The 20802-nt window shown below is 40.3% G+C and overlaps 1 protein-coding gene and 1 non-coding gene across 6 annotated transcripts in view; one reads left to right on the forward strand and one right to left on the reverse strand.

Annotated features, from left to right (window-relative positions):
- Nucleotides 1-660: 660 nt before the first annotated feature.
- SLC16A12 (solute carrier family 16 member 12) overlaps nucleotides 661-20802 on the reverse strand; it is a 70104-nt gene continuing 49962 nt past the window's right edge. For 4 of the 5 annotated variants that reach the window (XM_036026976.1, XM_036026975.1, XM_036026974.1 and 1 more), the window contains exons 2-7: nucleotides 17881-18128; nucleotides 14038-14141; nucleotides 11031-11174; nucleotides 8876-9455; nucleotides 6575-6834; nucleotides 2408-3858 (exon numbers count right to left, since the gene is read on the reverse strand). In XM_036026976.1, the coding sequence (XP_035882869.1) occupies nucleotides 3596-3858; nucleotides 6575-6834; nucleotides 8876-9455; nucleotides 11031-11174; nucleotides 14038-14141; nucleotides 17881-18092 (1563 nt within the window). In that variant the 5' untranslated portion in view covers nucleotides 18093-18128 and the 3' untranslated portion in view covers nucleotides 2408-3595. Of the gene's footprint in view, nucleotides 3859-6574; nucleotides 6835-8875; nucleotides 9456-11030; nucleotides 11175-14037; nucleotides 14142-17880; nucleotides 18129-20802 lie in introns of all 5 variants that reach the window. The other variant, XM_028512782.2, reaches the window with a different exon arrangement.
- Nucleotides 16913-17022, forward strand: LOC114498221. The gene has a single exon (XR_003684667.1). It is a non-coding gene; the product is annotated as a U6 spliceosomal RNA (small nuclear RNA).

Raw genomic sequence — 20802 nt, forward strand, 5'->3', positions numbered from 1 at the left:
TGAAGCATAATCTAAATGATTTTATCTGCCCAAGGAAGGGCCCGATTTCCAAATGGCTTCTTAAACCCACATAAGAAGACGATGTGAGTGGACAGGAGGGAAAGGGGCAGCCTTCGGCACCACGCAGCTTCCTAGTTTTACAGGATTTCACTAGAGGTCCTGGAGTGCAGTGGCTACTGAGTCACTCTGTGGGACCTGGTGCCTCAGTCTCCACACCTACAGAATAGAATGGTGATGGCGTAGATTACTATGGGGATTGAGTAATACAATGCATAGGAAGTGCTTGGTGCAGTAGCTAACACTGGAAATGCTCAATAAATGGTTCTGAATTTTGTAAAATACAGGGCTGGCAGAAGTAAGGCCCACCTGAGTGTGGTTGGTAGGGTAATAATATGGGTGTAATAATTTATATTTTTAATTTGAACATTTCACCTAAAATGTCATATGGTGTGCTTGAGTGTGATATTGTTATGTTACAGAATTGCATGCTTATAATCCTGCAATAAAAGGTTTGTAATAAAAAGGGGTGTTATTTGGGCTGGACCCTGAGTTGGATTGCTACCCCATCTTTCTATGGCGGCTGCCTCTTAGTGTGATGCAAACGGGCCCACTCCCACTCCCACCCCAGCCCCTGGCACAGAGGAAAAAAGTTTTTCCAAATATAACTGTAAACTCATTTTATTAAGCTTTTAAATAAGAAAATATTAGTACAAATTTCAGCTCAATTAGAGAAATCACCGTTGGAAAAAGAGGCTGAACGGTAGAGTGTATCTACAGTACTTAGTTTCCTTTGCTTTCCTATCCGTCAGTGTCAGAGTAGCGCTCACAGCGATAAACAATTTTCTTCTTGATTCCATAAAACATATCACTTTCATGAACCCCTCCATTTTAAAATAACATGTAACCTTAATAGAAACATTTTGTGTAGATGACAATGATCATCTCTAAGATCTGCATTTTTCTACTGGTTCTTTAAAAATGCTGTCCCCAAAAGGAAAATAAAATACAAATTTATGCATGTATAAAATAAAAAAATCCCAAATATTTTATACAATTTTTTAAAGCTCTGATCTCTCATTTTTCATAAATAGTTATAATACTTTAGAGAAATTATATTTCAGGACCAGATAAAATTTTACTATGATCACTACTAGGAAAATAGATATATAATCATGTTAATAACAGTTTAGATTTCAAAAAATCTTTAGACTTGAAGGTTTAAGAAATGACATTTAGAGTAAAGTGCTATTCTAAACATATATAACTTCATTTTTAACTTTGACTTTTTACAGATATTTTCCAAATATTGTTTTAAAATTACAAATGACAAAGCACAAAACTAAATTTTCAGACTAAGTAACAAGATAAAAAGTAACCATTCAAATTTCTTTGGAAAATAACTAAGAAATATTAGTTTTCTCCCATCAAATCAAGTCAGGCTCTGGCTGCTGTGGCTCAGTGCATTGAGTGTGGTCCTGTGAACTGGGGAGTCATTGGTTCGATTCCCAGTCAGGGCACATGTCTGGGTTGTGCAGGCCAGGTTCCCCAGTGTGGGGTGCTCAAGAGGCTCAAGGCCACACATTGATGTTTCTCTCCCTTGCTACCCCTTTTTCTAAAAGTAAATAAAAATAAAATCTCCTTAAAAATCAGGTCATTATTTTATTCTGAAAGCAATGTATTAATATGTAATTTTATGAAATAATCCAGTATAGACAAAGACTCTTGCTGAACATGCTTAGCTTAGAATCTCCCTCATTGCTGTGTCTTTTCTCTCAGTACCTCTGGCAGAGGATTTGTGAGATCTCTTGGGGGACAGTGGATTAAATGGCCATCAGGGTCAAAATATTAGCTTGAAGTTCAGATTTAAATGTGTTAAATAATTCAAATCCCTTTTCAATTGTATGATGTGCCCCTATGTGCAAATGAAACATATTTTGGCATTCAGAATTATCATTCTGTGTATTTAAAATGGTTAGAGATAGACTGGAGGATCTGGCCATCTCTTCTCTACCCATGCCTTCCCTTTTCATTCAGTCTGAAGACAGAAATTATCCCAGACCACTGGAAAGGAGCATACTTGGGAAATTAGTAAACTGTTTTAATCCAATCTGCTAATATATGTGAAAAAGTTCTATAAACTATAAAATATCACACCACTAGCTTTCTTGTTTTTTTATTTTGATTGATTTTTTTTAGAGAGAGAAATGTTGATTTGTTATTTCACTTATTTATGCATTCATTGGTTGATTCTTATGTGCTATGACCAGGGATCGAACCCGTGACCTTGGTGTATCAGGACAACGCTCTAACTAACTGAACTGCATGGCCAGGGCTAGTAAAATATCACATCACTAGCCTTCTTAATTTTCTCCTCCCTCTCCCCTGACCAAAGCTATAATTTATGAGAGTGCTATGATACTGAGGTTGACCCCTGATGCCTTATCACTCTGCTGAAAAGGTCCACCAAGTTTCTAATAATTATCCATGAAGAGATGAATAGTGGATAATTGAGCAGGAAGTAACACAGGGAGAAAGGAATCTCACCTTTAAAATATCTCTAGAATAATATTTTCAGGCAAAACCCCCAAGTCCTGTTTTGAGTCATGATGAACCTAAATGTCTGATCTGAAAAAGAAAACTCTCACCAGAAGACTGCTGATTCAGGAATTCAACTCCTGGCCATTGGGATACTGCCAACATTTTTCCTTTCCTTAACAGAATTGTGCCTGCAATTTAAAAAAGAGCTTTTTTCCCAAGGAAAAAAATGGAAAGTGTTGGTGTTACATTTCAGGTAGAAATGGCCCTTGCAAATTGGTACGTTATGTTAAATTTGAACAAAGTATTGTATATGATAGAAACAGGAAAAAGCTTTCAGTTTCCAGTTCACAATTCCAAAAAGAAGATGTTACCAGCCACCCTTAAGATCATTTCCAACCATGGCGTTCCATGATTCCTGGGATTCACAAAGTGGTGCCTACTCATTGCCAAAAGCAAGGGGTAGCTAAGGAGGAGGGGCGGGGGAGCAGAGGGGAGACAGTCACTTCCATTCTGTATTAATCACTGCCTTTTGAAGAATCTGTTCTTCAACAGCCCTGTTTATAACCCTAATGAGAAGCTCCACTATGAAAAAGTTTGGTATCTTCACCTTCCACTACCACACCTAAGCTGACCCCCTTCTCCAAGCAGCATAAAGTAAGCAAACCTACATATCAATCAATGCTTCCCTTTACCTTTCTAACTAAAGGGGAAAGATGGGGGGACAGAGAGTTGGAGACAAAGCTGCTGCCCAGTGTCATCTGCTTTGGTCATACCTTCCAGCTAATTGTATCAGCTATGTTGTAAAGTTCTCCGTGGAGTGATGCTCACGGCCCGAAAGATGTGAGTTCTATTGTGAATACAAATCCCAAAGGAGGAAACTCTGAGCCAGCCCAGCTTGCTTGGTTATTTGCTATTTCCCTGTATAAATATGTTAATGAAACAATAATAATTTCCTTGGAAGGCAATTCTTCTGCCAAAATAAAATGCTTTAGCAGTATATACAATCCAGTCGTCCCGTCTCTCTCAGCGTACAGATTCCCAGGCTCAAGGCCATTGGTCACGTGGGGTTGTAACCAGGCATGGCAAGAGACACAGATTCCCCGTCTTTCTGATCTAATTCACTTGCTACAGAATACGCCACCGATCCATTGGTCCCTAGCTGCAGCTTGGGGTCAGATTCTTTGGCAAGGAGCCGCAGCTGGGGTTTTTTCATCTTCTTGACAAGTCTAGCAAATCCAAGCAACAGAGAACTAAATATCATTGAAAATCCGCAGAGGAGAAACGCTGCAGTGTAGCTGCCCGTCATATCTACCAGCCACCCTGTAACAAGCAACAGCAAAATCACATCACTGAGTTGAAAATTCAATTACCCACTCTGAAATTTAATAATTTGTAAGGATAATAACAATGGATTGCTAGTTGCCACCATTATAATCTTGACACAAAAAGCAGATATCCTAAAAATATTGTGCAGCAACTGAAAAAATGCTTTCTGTTTTCTAGGGAAACTTCTAAAATAGATTGTTGTTATTATTTGAAATGCCTGGAAGAGTGTCACATTCTTAGTAATCACAAAATAAATATCATTTATTATTATTAATCCCATAAAATATGGTAGAAAGTTAAAAGTAGCATCAAACTATTCATGTTAGGATCAATTATCTAGGGTGCTAGGAGAAAATAATCATACAAATGCTAATAGTACTCCCAGCACCCATACGTCTGTCTTCAGTACATGCTTCTGGATAAAGCAGAATCCAAATTTTCCATTGGTTCCAATCATTGTACCCCATCCAGTTTGAAAACTAGAACTTTGGGCCATTTTAAAAGTTGCAAATACAAATTTCAGAAAGCATAATTCTGCTATCACAGCTTTAAAAAAAATCTTGTTGTAACACATAAATCTCAACATCTATTCCAGCTGTACATTTTGAGGAGAACCAGGACATGTGTTATGCAAAACATGGGCTGCAATGATCAAAGAATCGATGGAGTAAAATGAGACTTTGGCAGGCAATTATTTTGTGATTAAAAGAGTTAAATTTCCCTAGACTTTACATATATGTCAAGAAAATCCACCTAAGAAGTATATATATATGGTGTCTCCTCTCACCCACTTCAAATCCATTAGTCAAAAATGACATGTAGAAATTGTTATAAGCCTCACAAACTTTTCTGCAATCCAAAGTACTCTCACATACCCTGGTTATCTTGTGATTTACTTCTGCATTTCCGTAGCACCAAATGGAAGAGACTGACTAAATAGAGAGTTGTCCTTTTAAAGGTAATTAAGTAACAATAACTCACACGCTAATCTTCTAGTAGCTGGCGATAAGTACAATGCTCGACTGGCCAAATAAACACCCTAGATTGAAAAAACGATCTAGGAATCCCAACTCCATCTCACATCCCATGACTTTTTAACAGAATCACACTGCTCCTAAGGGTTAACAAGCAAAAATTGGCTATGAAGGGAGGAGGCAGTAACATTTGGGGGGCAGTTTTCACAGAGGAAGCACTAAACATGTAGTCCTGTATCAGGGAGCTAAACTGACCAGGAGTTTTCATCCGTGGCCCTCAAACAGCCAGAGTTTCCTTGTTTGCTACTTTAGCAATTGCTGGGGTTGGAAGTAACCCTAAACTATCTATACACAACAGCAGCAAAATGCTGCCTCCCTTTAAACATTCCCTTCTTTCCTTCTAGGCAAATGTTTGGCTGATTTCTTTTTTGCCTGTCTTCAGAGACCTTTGGTTTTAATTTAGGCAGGTAATAATCTGGACCAGTTAGTCTCAATTGAGTAAGACTGAGCATCACAAGAAAGCTGGTTGAGATTTTAGATTCCTGAAACTCACCCCCAAAGATGCAGATCACAAAGGGAGGGTCAAGGAATCTGCATTTTTCACAATGGAGCCAGGGGATTCTACTGCTGGTGGCCCCAGGACCTCAATCTGAGAGACCCCGGTCTACATCACATACTCCAGGAAGGAGGAACGGGTTCTTGCTCATTTGTTGCCATAGCAACAGCACCTGAGCACAGTGGTGGTGTCCACAAGCAATACACATTTGTTGAATCACTTATTTCATACCATGTAAATTTTTATAGCACTTTACAGTTTACAAAATACTCTAGATGCTTCATCTGATGACTGCATGTCATCTGTATGTCAAATCTGGCCTCCCTCTCAAAGCTTAGATTTCATCCTGAAAAAACTCTATCGGTCATTTTTTTGGGTATTTCATATATCTCAAAATGTCTAACGTTAATAAATTTATTTTTTCTGGCAAGGCCACTTTCTTCAACTTTCTTATTTCTTTTAACCTTGCCATTATTTCCTAAGTAATTTTGGACTTCTTTCTCTGCTTCACCCTCATATGCTAAATTCAGTTGATTTGTTGTTGTTGTTGTTGTTGTTGTTGTTGTTGTTTACAAAACTTCCTCCTTGCCCCCAGAGCTCATTTTTGTTTGTGCTGCGGCAGCCCCAGTTTAGGCCTTTATCAGTTTGCTCCTGAACTGTGAGAATGGAATCCTGACTGCTTCTCCCCTGAATGACCAGATCAATGGTTTCACCAGATCACATTATCTAAAATACTTACCATATTACCCCTCTGTACAAACACTGTAAACCTATCCGTGGTCTCTAAAGAACACAGGGCCCCAGCCCCTTTGGGTGGCACTCACAACACTTCGCTACGACTTGTTTCAGCCTCACCACGCTGTACTCCTGCCAGACGTGTGCCCAACTTGATACAGAAGTCTGAACAGCTGCCCCATTCCATTGTTCTTATCATCAGTGTGGAATGAAACCAAGACCCTAATTTGGGACATTTTCTTTCCAAGGAGGCTAAGGTCCCTACTTGGTTAGGTTGCAAAACAGGCTGAAGTGAGATCATGATGTTTTGGCGGCTCCTGCATCCCTTTCTCTTGCACTCTTCCCCAGCTTACTTCCCATCCTCATTTTCTGTGTCTGAGTTCACTATTTTCACATCAGTACAACAGAGACAAGAGGTGGTTGGGGGTTCCCTCTGGAAACTCACCTGCAATGGGTGGGCTCACCAAATAGGGCACTGCGTGAAGAAAGTACACCACACCGAGGGCTGACGACAGAGAGGAGGTCCCCACTATTTCTGCAGTCACGACTGGGATCAGAGTCACATAGGCACCATCAAAGTAGCCAAAGGTACAAGAAAAAGGCACGAGCAGGGGCAGAGTTTGAAGCAGTGGGAGGCAGAGATAGCAGAGTCCATCTAGTCCCACGGCAAAGAGGTAGCAAACATATTGGTAATTCTTCAGACACCTGCGGATGCGAAGAACAAGAATGAGTGCGGCGTGCACAGATTGTGTGGAAGAGCTTGAGGGCCAGGCCACTCACCTGCAAGCACTGCAGTCATTTATACAGATGGCTTCCGCATCATGCATTGTCTGTGTTGTCTTTCTAGCTTTCTTATTTTATTTTTCAGTTACAGTTGACATTCAGTATTATTTCTTATTAGTTTCAGGTACATTCCTGTCTTTCTGTTGGCATATGCAAATGTAAGAATTTATCTCCCCAGGAAGCTTGGTGTGGTAGAAAATAATATACGCTCTAAAATTAGAAAGAAGTTCCAATCTAGTTCTATTACCTACAAACTACCTAGTTTTATCCTCAATTTCTTTAGCAATAAAAGGGAAAAGTTACCTAGCACATAGGATTACTCCAAAGATAGTCATAAAATGACGTGTAGAGTTTCAAGATACTAATATTTTCTAGCAGTCTTCCATATTAGATGCTTTCAGACATGTTATCCATGGGTATCTGGCACAACATGTATGCTTAATAAATAACCCAAGTGGTTACACAAAGACGTAATGTGAAGACATTAAAATGATTTGCCAGAGACTATAAAGGTCTTGTACTAGGACTAAGTCTTATTTCAAGACCTCCCCAGTGGTGTTTCTATTAATATTTTCTCTCTGTAGCTCCAAACCCATCTATGATACAAATTATTTCAAAGACTCTATATAATATCAGCACTAGCAGTTTATGCTTTACAGATGTTTTTCTACCCAGAGCCTCATGTGAGCCTCACAAAACGCTGTGAGGCTTACAGGCAAATATTGCACGGGGCCACTTTACAGATGAAGACCCTTGAGGACATGAGGGTTGGGTGATTTTCCCAGGTCCCGAAGACAATAAGGGGCAGAGCCAGCACAAGAACTTGGGTGTTATACATATCAGACAAGCGATCCCTCTATCAGACCTACACCAGGCTGCTTCTTGTGAGTTATTTGGTTGTAAAAACAAATACCCCTTGCTCTTCCCCTCTTCCTTAACCATTAAAAATGGGGAACTAATCCTAAGTATTCTATTCACAACACTGCAGAATGGCAGTTGGGTCCTGAGTAATTACCAAAGACATAATGTGTGAGAAGCTACAGCATAATAGGTCTCGCAGGTCATAACTCAAATGTGAAGAGTCCACCATTTAGGAAAATGGGAGCAGTGTGCTGTCTTCAATTCAAACTGATAAGCATTAACTGGAAAAACTACTCAGTAGATTTCTTATAACTTTGGTGTTCTAATCCAGAAATTATAATGTAAGGATTTGCTATCTGCACTGTCAAACATAGATATTCGGCCTCAGATAAGATGTTGTTACTGCACCTGATCCTCCCTCCTAGACTGGATTTGGCCCCTCTCTCTGCTGCCAGCCCATCTCTGCAGTGGATCAAAAGAAACGAGAACCATGACATCCAGCCATAAGTGGGCTTACCTGAGGACTGACTTGACTCGGGATGAAATTAAATCTACTACCAGAACTTACAGTTGCCCTAGTGTTTGAAAATTGAGAGATTCCCACCATCTTAAACCATCTAGAGCAGGGGTCAGCAAACTGTGGCCAAATCCAGCCCCCTACCTGCTTTAGTCCACTATCTGTGGACTAAAAATGGCTTTTCCAGTTTGGACAGCTGGAGGAAAAAAATCTAAAGAACCATGTTTTGTAACTGGTCAAAATTATATGAAAAATTCAAATTTCAGTGTCTAAAAATAAAGCCTTATTGAAACGTAGCCACTTCCGTTTGTTCGTGTATTGTCTACAGCTGCTTTGGGGCCACACCCCCAGAGTTGGGTAGCTGTGATCAGATGACCCACAAAGCCAAAAAAGTTTACCGTCTGACCCTTTACAGAAAAAGTTTGCCACCCTCTGACTAGAAGAACCAGCAGGGGTGTTGCCTTCAGACACTGAAAACTTGTTAACATTGTGCAGACCTAGGCATTGTACAGGGAAAGGGGATGAAGAAAATGCAAAACTTACTGCTCCCTGATGGGGGACCAATTGTGGTGTCATAAATTTTACCTTCTGTCAGTTAGCCATCCAAACGTGACATTGCCAACGATGTCAATCACCCCGAGCACGGACATAAGGAAAGCGGCCTGCTGAGGACTCACTCCAACGCTCAGAGCGTAAGGCACCAAGTACACAAAGAGAGGGCTGCAGCCGTAAGCCATAAACAGAACAGAGATGGCTAATACGGCAAAATCGGACATTAGTAAGAAACTGTATTCTTGCTGCAGAGAGCAACAGAGGCAGGTCTGCATCCATTCTTTACTCAAAATTGAACAGGGAGATGCACGCTGAAAGTCTTGTTTCTGAGTTCTACAGACATGGTTCTGCTCTGGAGTCGTAGGGTCCTCTTTAAGAGTAATTGGCCGCATCAAGGCACCGCAGACACAGAGGTTCAATACAAAGCCCCCGAGAATGAGTAGTGCTCCCCGCCAGGAAAACTGTTCTATAAGGAGCTGAACCACAGGGGCCAGGATGAACGTGCCAATGCCGCTTCCCGACATAGCGATCCCGTAAGCAAGGGCTTTCCGCTTGCTGAAATACTTGCCAACCATGGCGATGGCTGGAGAGTAGCAAAGTGCAAATCCAAGACCTGGGGATAGAGAGAACTCTGTGAGTGCTGATGTACCCAGAACAGCCAATGAAAGACAGTATCTCAGAATGAAGTTATTTGTGTTAAAGAGAATCTGACCTTCTGTTAGTTCTTTTAAAATTGTTTTCTACACCAGGCTAAAAAGGAGTCTCCCCTCACCAGTCATTACACAATTTGGAAAGTATAGCAAATATGTCACTTTCTTCTTGGGAAGAAAAAAGAAACATGACTTCTTAAAGCCAATGAAGTGAAGAACTTAAAAACTATTATACAATCTAAATTTGAATTAACAGAAAACATTAGGATAATGCTGACCTAAGAAACTCATTCTCCCCAACAACACCTCCTTTTAACTTAAAATTATCCAGAGAATTGCCTCAAGTCTTGGCTGCCTGTGAAGACACAAGTCTGCTAATCTGTACCATTCTGGAATTGGGGTGTAAAGCACATATTACCCCATGAAGGTTCCAGAGTATTTTCATATCATGGGGAAACATTGTGCCAATTTTATACATGAACATCACATGTACACATAATAACCTGAAAATATCCCTTAAAGTCAGCAAAAAGCTTCTTAAGGATTTTCAGTGTCTATTCCTTTTAAGTCAAGAAAATCTGAAGGGCTTTAAGCCTGGAATTCAAGGCATCTAATGTCAAGGGAGAAAAAGGAGAGCTCCCTCCAGCTCCTGTTGCCATCTGCAGTGCAGAGTGACCAATGGTCCCGACTGGCCTCACCTGAAGGGTGGCCCAGGTGTGAGACTCAGTGCTGAGCCCAGGACAGTCCCTGGTAAACTGGAAAGACTGGACACCCTAGCAGGCAGGCCCTACGGGTTACAGGGGGCAGATACCTTTTTGTGCCGACAGAGCTAGATGTGTAGCCTCTCTATGAGTTGTATCATTTATTGGCCTGATCACGCTGCCCCTGCGGCACCATGTCTGGACAGGGGTCAGTGCTGCCCTCCGCACCCCTCAGGGTGGTGGGGCAAACTGCCACTCCAGTCCCACCAGCCGACCCCATCCTCAACCTACCCAGTCCCCTTATGAAATACACATATGCTATTTCTCTTTCTCTGGGGTTCATTATGATTCTCTAAAGTATACTTCCATAATATTGAGAGAGTGTGTGTAGTATGAGAATATTCACAATAGGGGGCTCTTTTTTTAAGTTGGAAACCCGCATTTACTGGACAGTCATATTCACTATAAAGCAGGGGTTACTTGAGTCAAAGGCAGGTAGTAATTAAATGGCTTGTCAAAGATATTGGGAGAATGATCATTGTTGAAAATTTATGTTGCCCTGGCTAATATCTTGTGCTTCTTAGTATAGAATCTCAGCCATACACTGCTGCCAAAGGGAAAGCCAGCTGTTACTTTTTATCATGTAGCTGAATTAAAGTAGTAATGCATTTTTATTATAGTCATACAATCGATTACAATTCCAGCTCTTCTGTTTAATAAGCTAGGTCAGCTAAATCATGCCTCTAACAAAGTGAATATTTTATGAATTATTGCTCTGTTGATGTGCTTAACCCCTGGGCGGGGTAGGGCGAGACAAGTGGTACACTGTGCCCTTACCTGTAAGAACTCCCAGAGTGAGGTAGAGGTGCTTCAGACTGGTGGCAAAGGAGCCCAGGATCAGACCAGTAGATGCGAGCAAGCCACCCAGCATGATTCCCACTTGACAGGATAAATGGTTGCTGACGACACTCCCAAGTGGAGCTTCAAAAACAATAATAAATAGGTTGAGCAGAAAGACCTTGAGGGCACTGTGAAAAAGTGAAGTAGAGAAGGACTGACCTTTTGAGCATCAAGCCCTCGCCCCTTGCCCCACACATTCATCCTACAGATTTGGAAACTGAGGAGAGAAGACACGACTTGTCCACGGTCACACAGAGAGTAAGCAGCAAAGCTAGAATTAGGATCGAGTGTCCTGACTTCCATTTCTACAGTGCTCATTCCACTTCTCCATTCTGTTAGTCATAATCTCAGGACTGTGGGGTGTTTTGTTTTTTACATTTTTTAAATGTTTAATTGAATTTATTGGTGTGATATCGGTTTTCAAAACCAATAGGTTTCTTGTTTTTTAATGATTTTTGTAGTGAATCAGCTCCTTGTTTAAACTACATGTCACTTGCACAGGGATATGCCTTGCATTTCTCATACGGCATTGATCGTACACCACTAGCAATCATTATGACAGTCAACTGGTGAAGAAGGAAAGTGGGTGATACTAGGAGGCCAGCAGTGTTACACAGGAAAAGGTCAGGGAGAGAAATAATAGACAAATATCACAATCTGACACTGTTTTCAGGCTTTAGGAAACACTGTAGGTGAGAAATCGAAACCCAGAAAAATCTAAGAAAATGCTCACACCCATCGTGACATTTTGGTTGGCCTTGTTCTATTTGTGGTTTAACAGTACGTCAGAGCTATGCCAATTTCCAGGTTTGTTAGAATATTAATTAAAGCTGGAGGAGGCCAATGGGAAGCTGAAATTCAAGGGAATATGACATGCCTAAGATCACTAAGAAGTATAGCTCCGGGCACCTGATGCCAAGTTCAGGGTTATTTCCACCTGTTCCTCTGGCTCCTTGAGTCTCCCAAACTGATGGCAGGGAAGGAAGGTAAGGAAAACACGTGAATTTCTTTCTAAGGAACAATTCATGCTGACACCAGTAATCCTAGTAACAAGATTAAAAGAGTCACTTCTCTGGGTTTCCATGGAGTATAATTTCTGTGCTGATCAGGCTGACACTTGGGCCTGATTCAAATGTACATGATAGAATCGGTCATCAGCCTGATGTGTGCTGTCTAGTTAAAACAGTAGCTGTCTGTATATATAACCTCTGGGGATAGGAATGAGCAAACCTCCTGAAAATATCTAATTTTCCAGGCTGTTACTGCTATGATTATTGGAAAAGTGACAAAATTTTCACCAAGTTCAATGAAAAATGTTCACTTCTCTGTTCATCATGGGACAGATATGTTCCCAACAAGTGTTGTAGATGTGATTCTACAGCCTCTTGTTCACACTCTGTACTAAACTGGCATTGCCAAGTAAGCAAGTGGGTATATGGTAACTGGGTACAACAGGCCTCAAGTCCTTCATGGGACTGAAATATGCTGCATATTTAAGGTTATGCTAACATGACCCTGCTTTGGCCCAGTGTCTCACACGGTCATCGTGACCATATTGGTCACTGAAGGTCATTTACTCCTCTCTTAGAAATTGCAAATATTCTCCAAAAGATAACAGTGGGAGAAATGAGTCACCTATGTCCTTAGAGAAAGGCAAATATGGCTCTCTCAACTTGTTCATACAAAGGTTGTGACTAATCCTGTTACCCTGAAAACCCAGTGATTGCCTTACTGGTTTCATATGTGCTGGAAACCCCAGAGATATTCTTTTTTGATCCCTTAAGACCTTCCAGTGTGATCAGCAGACAGAGTCAATTTAGCCTTCCCACAAAACCTACTTTTAGCTCTAGAATTGCTCTCAAATTCCTCCCAACCAAGAAATTAATCTCAGTGTAACTCAATGTATATTTTTTCTAAAAATAAGCATGAACTAGTACCTAGAATGGAATCAGATGACATTATTTATAAGTCACTAAATGTTGAATAATACAGTATTACCCTTTACCACAAAGACATGGCCTAAAGAGAGAGCAGCTTTCTAAAATACTCAGGATTCATCTCAATGGAAGGATTAAATGAGTCTAGCCTGCAAAGAGATCATATCAATTTGACTCAATCTCAGAAACTGTCTAAGCCACGAATTTAATAACTCCAGTTTGAAAATTGTCAAAAAAAAAAAAACCCCTCTGGTTTTTAAATTGTAAAAAAACAAAAACAAAAAAAAACACTTCAAGGTTAGTTTCCCTCTACCATACATATGGAATGGCAAGATTCCATTTATTCTGAGGACACTCTATTTACCCTATATATAGCACCTGTGGGGTTTCTTGAGTGAAATTACAGCCATGGTGAATGTATGCACCTCAGGATTGCGTTATCCTATTCTCTAACACTTCTCTAAGAATAAAGACTTAAGCATGAAAAATGATGAAATCTATGAGACAAAGTTTGGGACCTCTGGGAAGAGAACAGGATGAAAATAACACTTGAGATGCGATGCAATATTTTTTGCCCTGATTTCAGTAGATCATATAGAAATAGCTCACAGTGCTATCCAAGAACTGTTTACATGTCTGGAGAAGGAGAGGATCACAGCATTTAGAAGAAGGAAGCCCAGTATATACTGTATGGTTAGCTGCTTCCCAACCAAGACAAACCCTATGATGCCCAGCATCCTATCTTTACAGGGAAGAAACAAATGGCATGTGTCCTTCTGAGTTATTAACCACCTGTCCCATCTGAAATCAGCCAAAATCATTAATTCCAGGAGCATGTCTGATTGGGTTTGGCTGAAGGGTAGGATCAACCTTTTCTTTTACTCTTGGCCAATTTTACCATAGTCTTTCTACTAAGAAAAATTGGTAAGCAAAGGCAGTAGAGGGTCATTGTCATGTACAGTTTGAGAATAGCCAGTAATTGTCTATCACTGGTAAGTGATACATACCACAGAGCATGGTCACACAGTCTACAATGGAATGGATCCATGCTGTTTGTGCATAGTCCTGAGTGAAGTATGTCTGGAACTCCACAAAAAAAATTGAAATACATCTGAAAAATATAATGAAAGCATGTTACACAAAAAAGGAAAGAATAAACATGAATTTGAATCAGAGCTTAAAGTTTTGGTTCAATCAACTGTTCCAGCCTCCATGGGCTTATACTAGTTTTCAGTGGAATTTTGCTGGCCCATATCAAGTGGGAAATCAGAACCTGGCCATTGGGCGATTCTAAAGAATAAGAACAAGTGTTCACCCACCAGAGGGGCTGTGGAAGCCAAGTGGATGTGAAGATGTGTACTATGTGGCCATCACATTCAAAATGACTGAGCTAGTAGAGCAATGAATCTGCATCAGATTTTGCATATGCTTAACATTCTTCTATGGAAACTATTCTGATGATCCAGAAGGCAGCAGCTATGGGCAACTGGTGATTGGCAGCTTCATTGTGACAACATGCCTGCTCATGCGTCATATCTCATGCAGAATTTTTTGGCAAAATATCAAATCACTCAGGTGGTTCAGCCCCCCTAATGCCCATATTTGGCACCCTGAAATGTCTGGCTTTTCCCAACACTAAAATCACCTTTGAAAGGGAAGAGGTTTCAGACTGTCAATGAAATACAGGAAAATACGATGGGGCAGCTGAAGGCAATTGGGAGAACTATGTGAGGCCCCAGGGTGCCTACTCTGAAGGGGCTGAGGAATCACTGTCCTATGAAAATGTTTCTTATATCTTGTATCTTCTTCAATAAATGTATCTATTTTTCATATTAGATGACTGGATACTTTCTAGACAGACTATATGTATCTCTCTGATATATATATCAGAGAGATCTGATATATATATACCAGAGAGAGGGGGTATATATACCCCCATTATTTATTTATATATATATATATATATATATATATATATATATATCTCAGAGAGAGGGGGAGGCATACAGAGACAGAGATAGAAACAAAGAGACAGAGACATTTTTATGTTGAAAAATAGCTAATCATTTAGGAAAAACAAGACATAAGTAATCCAGAAGCAATAGTTTATATCACCATACAACCTGGAATGAACCTAATACAGATTAGAATGCTGTCCTAATTCAGTACAGGAAGCTTTTGGAGCTCAGGAGAAGAAATAAGGCCTTGTTACTTGGGGATGAGATAGGAGGTTATCAGTCTCTTTGGATAGAGCTACAGTCCAACTCATTATGCTTCAGTAGCCCATAGTAACTAGTCATTTCACTCTCCTCCTCTCCAGTTGCTGCTAGATGTGAATTCAACAGCATATTAAAAGGATCATTCACCATGATCAAGTGGGATTTATCCCTGGGATACAAGAATTGTTGAATATATGTGAATCAGTCAATAGGATTTATCACAACAATATAATGAAAAGACTAACTTGAAGAGCCATCTGCAGCCCCATGTTCATAGCAACATTATTTACAACAGCCAACACACAGAACCAACCCAAGTGTCCATCCACAGATGTGTGGCACATATATAATGCAATATTATTCAGCCATTAAAATGAGGAAATCCTATCATTTGTGACAACATGAAGGTATTATACTAAGTGAAATGAGTCAGAAAGAGAAAGACAAATACTGTATGACCTCACTTACATGTGGAATCTTAAAAACAAACAAAAGCCAAACTAAAAGAAAAAGAGATTAGCCTTGTGGTTACCAGAGGTGGAGGTAAGTGGTTCTGGTGGTTAAAAGGCACAACTCCCAGTGTTATGATGAATAGGTGCTAGAGAAGTAATGTACAACATGATGACTATAGATGACACTGCTCTATGATATGTAAGGAAGTTAAGAGAGTAAATCCTAAGAGTTCTTATCACAAGGAGAAACTCTGTTTTTTCTTTTTTCTTATTTCTTTTCTTCATTGTATTTACATGAGAAAATGGGTGTTAGCTGAACTTGTTTTAGTCATTTCACAAAGTACACACATCAAACCATCATGCTGTATGCCTTAAACTTACACAGTGATGTATGTCAATTGCTTCTCAATAAAACTGGGGAGAGGGGAGCGGAGAAAGAAATGCCCAATAATGCACTGATTTTCTGAATTGACAAATCACCCTGCAGGCTGCTTTCCTTGTCTGTCTCTGGTGTTTTTGGCTGCCTCTTGGTTTATGACATTTAAAGTTTCATGCAGGCCGTGTCTCTACACTTTTCTCCCTCTAAGCTCATTCTGCTCAGGTGTCTTCCTCTCAGCCTCTCCCAGTAACCTCTGATCACAGGCCCGCACTGCCAGCCACAATCCTCTTTTCTGGTTTCCAGCTGCCCTTCCTTATGAAACACTGAGCTCATTCCCAGAACTTTCCCATCATGAAATGATGGAAACTCCACATGTAAAAACCAAGATACAAGATTCCTTTTAACTCCATGACCTCCTCATACCCAGAACACAAGCTCCATAATATGAGAGCAAAATCAAACTCCACACCAACCATATAATTCTAAACAAGTCTCCAGCGTATTATGACACATAATTAACCAAACTTTATTGTAGCAAAAACAAACATCCTGCTTCTTTCCAACATTATATATTTGTTATGAAGATAATGTCAATGCCTTTACTGATGATACCATCAAATAATGCTGTTAGTGCAAATTGCTTTCTTTTGCTGCCAAGTGTGAGCAGCCAGAGAAGAATGAAGAATTCAGTTTGAACAGGAGCACCTGCAGAGGAAGGAGCTGGCACATGCAGATTTCAAGTATGTATTTCTTCCAATGAGTCTCAATGTATAGTCATTTAACTTAAGCACTTTCAACAGTGTGCTGCTGGATAACAGAGAGAGAGAGGGATGTGCTCACTTTGGCAGCACATATACTAGCACTGGAACAACGATACAGGGAAGGTTAGCATGGCCCCTGTGCAAGGATGACACACAAATTTGTGAAGCATTCCATATTTTTTATGCTGCATGCCTGAAACTATACAAAATAATATTAATGTAAACTGTAATTCAAAATATAAACTATCAAAAAGAAAAAGAAATGTGAGCAAATGAGGAGAATCCCTGTCTTTAGGCTGGTGCTCTCTCCTCCAACTTAGAATTCAGCCTCCTCCAACACAGCCAAATGCAAAATGAAGCAAAAGAATTTAGATTCAAATTTTTAAGCTTCCAAGGGCTCAGTATCCAGTGAGCCAAGAGGTCTTCAAGGACTATTTTAACCATAGGTTTTTGCTTTCTGGATGAGCTGCTTATGAAAACAAATGGCTGGAATAGCTACAATATTTGGTCTAAAAATGCCCTAACACTTCAGGTTTATACATCAGATATTATAGAAGAGACCACAACCCAGGACTTTAAAGTGTCAGAAAATTATACTCCTTACAAAGGAAAAGATATCTGAGTTGTCAAAGAAAATACACACACACACACCCTATACGAATACATACATATTTTCATAATGACAGGTTCAGAAATAGAATGAAGCAAACTTAGAAAAAAAGACAAGCCAGATCATCTTTTTAAAAGATTTTATTTATTTATTTATTTATTTATTTACAGAGGTGAGGGAGGGCAAGAAAGAAGGGAGGGAGGGAGAAAGAGAGGGAGAGAAATATTGATGTGTGAAAGGAACATTAACTGGTTGCCTCTTGCACACTTCCAACCAGGGACCCAGCCTGCAACCCAGGCAATGTGCATTGACTGGGAATTGAACCAGCAACCTTTCAGTTCACAGGCTGACGCCCAACCCACTGAGTCCACCAGCCAGGGCAAAGAAAGCCATATCATCTTAATAAATCAAGAAGAAAATCCCACCTACCTGGTTACTGCTCGGGTACAGATGGTGACAAGGAAACAGCCAGCCACAATCATCCAGCCCCACCCTCCATCTGGAGGGGAGATGGACCGAGTTCTATTAACTTTTGTCATGCTTTCAATTCTTTTTTTTTTCCAAGTTACTCCAACAGCCCAGTTATGATCTTGGAAGAGTTTGCTGTCCAGTGACTTCCCGTTGGCATTCAAGATTGGCATACAATGCTACCTGGCACACGGGTTACTGTAGACCATCTAAAACCAAAAATCAGGACACATTTGTATTTTATTGACATCTTAAAATGTTCATATTTCACAGGGCAAAAATGATTAATACTTTCCTGTTACATATGATTATTTGTAACTAAGAATCCCGGAATGGGGCAAAGACCATTAGTTGTCTTTGGTGCCCATCCTCCTTTTTCATAATAGGCCTTCTCAAATTTTAGCCAAATCCACATGCGCCCAGTTTGATGCCCTTTTCCCTAGCTTTTCCTGAAGGTAGGTGTGGCAACATTGTTTAGTCCTGATGACAGGAATGTGAGAAAAAGTAGTATGCGCTCTTCTGGTTGATCAGATCAAAGACAAAGGCTCTTCCCCAGGACTGCCCTCACTCCCGTTCCCAGACTGGAATGTGGATATGGAAGCAGGAGACCTCCAACCACACAGACCAGGATGCCGCCTTAGGGCTTACAGAACTGCAGGACCGAAGGAGCCTGGGTCCCCAAAAGACTCTTTGGACAGGGTTGGGTCTCCAGCTCTGGACTTCACATACCCCTCACTGTTAGAAGAAAGATAAAATTTGTATTCGAGCCTCTGCATTTTAGAGGCTCTATTACAGCAGCTTAGGCCATGTCCTAATTATTATACTGATAGTCTGATTGTAATTTCTTTGGCATTTCTGACTAAGAATGCTGTCATTTTTAAGGTGTGTAATTGAAGCAAGAAGAGACCAACAAATAAACAGAAGGGAGAGCTCAAATACTACTACATAAAATTCAATATAATTAAATAAGAAGGTTGCAAAGATTTGTGAAGAATAAAAGATTACTCCTTACATTATGTTATAATTCTCCATTTTGCTCTTGACCTTCTAGACAGATGAGAGTTAAGTGTGAAAAAAAATAATTAAAAATATAGGTGAACATATAGGCAAATATATATTTATCTCTAGAGAGAAAAGGACTCCCTGAGATGCAAATTAATGTAACAAGACAAGGGAAATTTGTGTTGAGTTGTCTAAATTAAAATTTAACATTTCTATACATCAAAACATATAATAAATAAAATTAAAAGGTAAATCATAGACTTTGAAAAAACATTAGCAACATTAATTCATTCAACTACCAACATTAATGGAGTGTTTAATATGTGTTAAGCCACGTTTCAGGGCATTGGGGATTTAGTGGGGATTCCCATGCAGACCACTTATGTTTGCCTCCCTCTTCATTTATTAGCCATCCTGTGAATGTGGGGGGCCTGACAAAGGAGATGGAATGAACAGCTGGAGAATAAATCTATCAAAAGTATTAGAAGAGCAGCATTAGTGTAAGTACTAACCTACTGATTCAGAGAAAATAAAAATTATCATTTGAAATGATACTATTGCTAATCACTGGCCTAAGGACTGACTAATAGCCAAAACACTGTGTCCACACTAAGTGAAAATAACACAGGACAACCTTTTACAGAGCAATTCTCACATTGAAACCTAATCCCCATGTGATGGTATTTTGAGGTGGGGCCTTTGGAAGGTGATTGGTGCCCTTGTAAAGAGACCACAGAGAGCTCCCTTGCCCCTTGTGCCATATGAGAACCCAGTGAAAAGACCACTGCCTCGGCAACAGGAGGTGGGCTCTTACCAGACAGGGAATCTACTAGAGCCTTGATCCTGACTTCCCAGAACAGTGAGAAAGAAAGGTCTGTTGTCCCAGCCCTCCAGTCTGTGGTAGTTTTGTTATAGCGACCCAAATGAACTGAGGCACCTACAAATCCAGAACTCTAAATTCTCCTGAAAAATCTAAAGCACTGAAGATACTGAGCTGGTATTCTTTTGCAGCAGCCATTGGCTACAGTCACATAGCAGCACCCTCCTCAGGGTAAGGCCCATCCATACTGCTCACTCTGTCCTGTCCCCGACATCCTGCACTGCCCAGCCCCCATGAGGGCTGTGTCTCCCATGGACATCTGCCCAGCTTCTGGAGGTCACGAGGTTGCCAACTTCTGCATGTATCATGCCTCTGTATATCCAAGTTTCTGGCACAGATCACGTGATTTATGTTTATGGTGTATGCCTTATACCTAGCACTCTCACAATTCAACAGGACTAGCATTCACGTTTCTACCTACACCTGCATACAAACACACAATGGAATCTCATCAACCGGACACAACCAGGTGCCAGGTGTCAGGAAATGACAGAATCGATTATGTAAGTAAAAAAGCCAAAGCTCAGAAACCTCTGCCTTGGTGTAGTCCTGTCCTCTTCACAGACCTTTCCATTAAAATGACCCCTGAGGTTAAGTTATTTTCAAACTTACGACTCTGAATCCACCTACCCACAAATGTTCGATTTGGAACCACCCACGTTTAGTGCTTCCCAGTGCTATTAAAGAATGCCAGAGCGGGCAGCACTGTGCAGCAGCCCTTTGAGAAGCAGTACAGTGCAATGAAACAAGAATTAGAAAGTTATTCGTGTTCTTTGGACAGTGATCTCGTTTCTGAGAAGTTTTCCTAAGGAAACAATTTAAGAGAAGCTCAATGCTATAGGCAAAAATAAAAATAGCTGCACTATGAATAATATATAAAGCAGAAAAAAAAAACCTCAGCGCTCAACCACTGGGAAGTGTTTAAAGAATTATGATGCATTAAGCAAATGGAATAGTATACGACTGTTTTAAATTATAAACAAGAAGATAATATTGTAATG

Source organism: Phyllostomus discolor, chromosome 5, assembly GCF_004126475.2.
Source record: "Phyllostomus discolor isolate MPI-MPIP mPhyDis1 chromosome 5, mPhyDis1.pri.v3, whole genome shotgun sequence".
Taxonomy (NCBI): Eukaryota; Metazoa; Chordata; class Mammalia; order Chiroptera; family Phyllostomidae; genus Phyllostomus; species Phyllostomus discolor.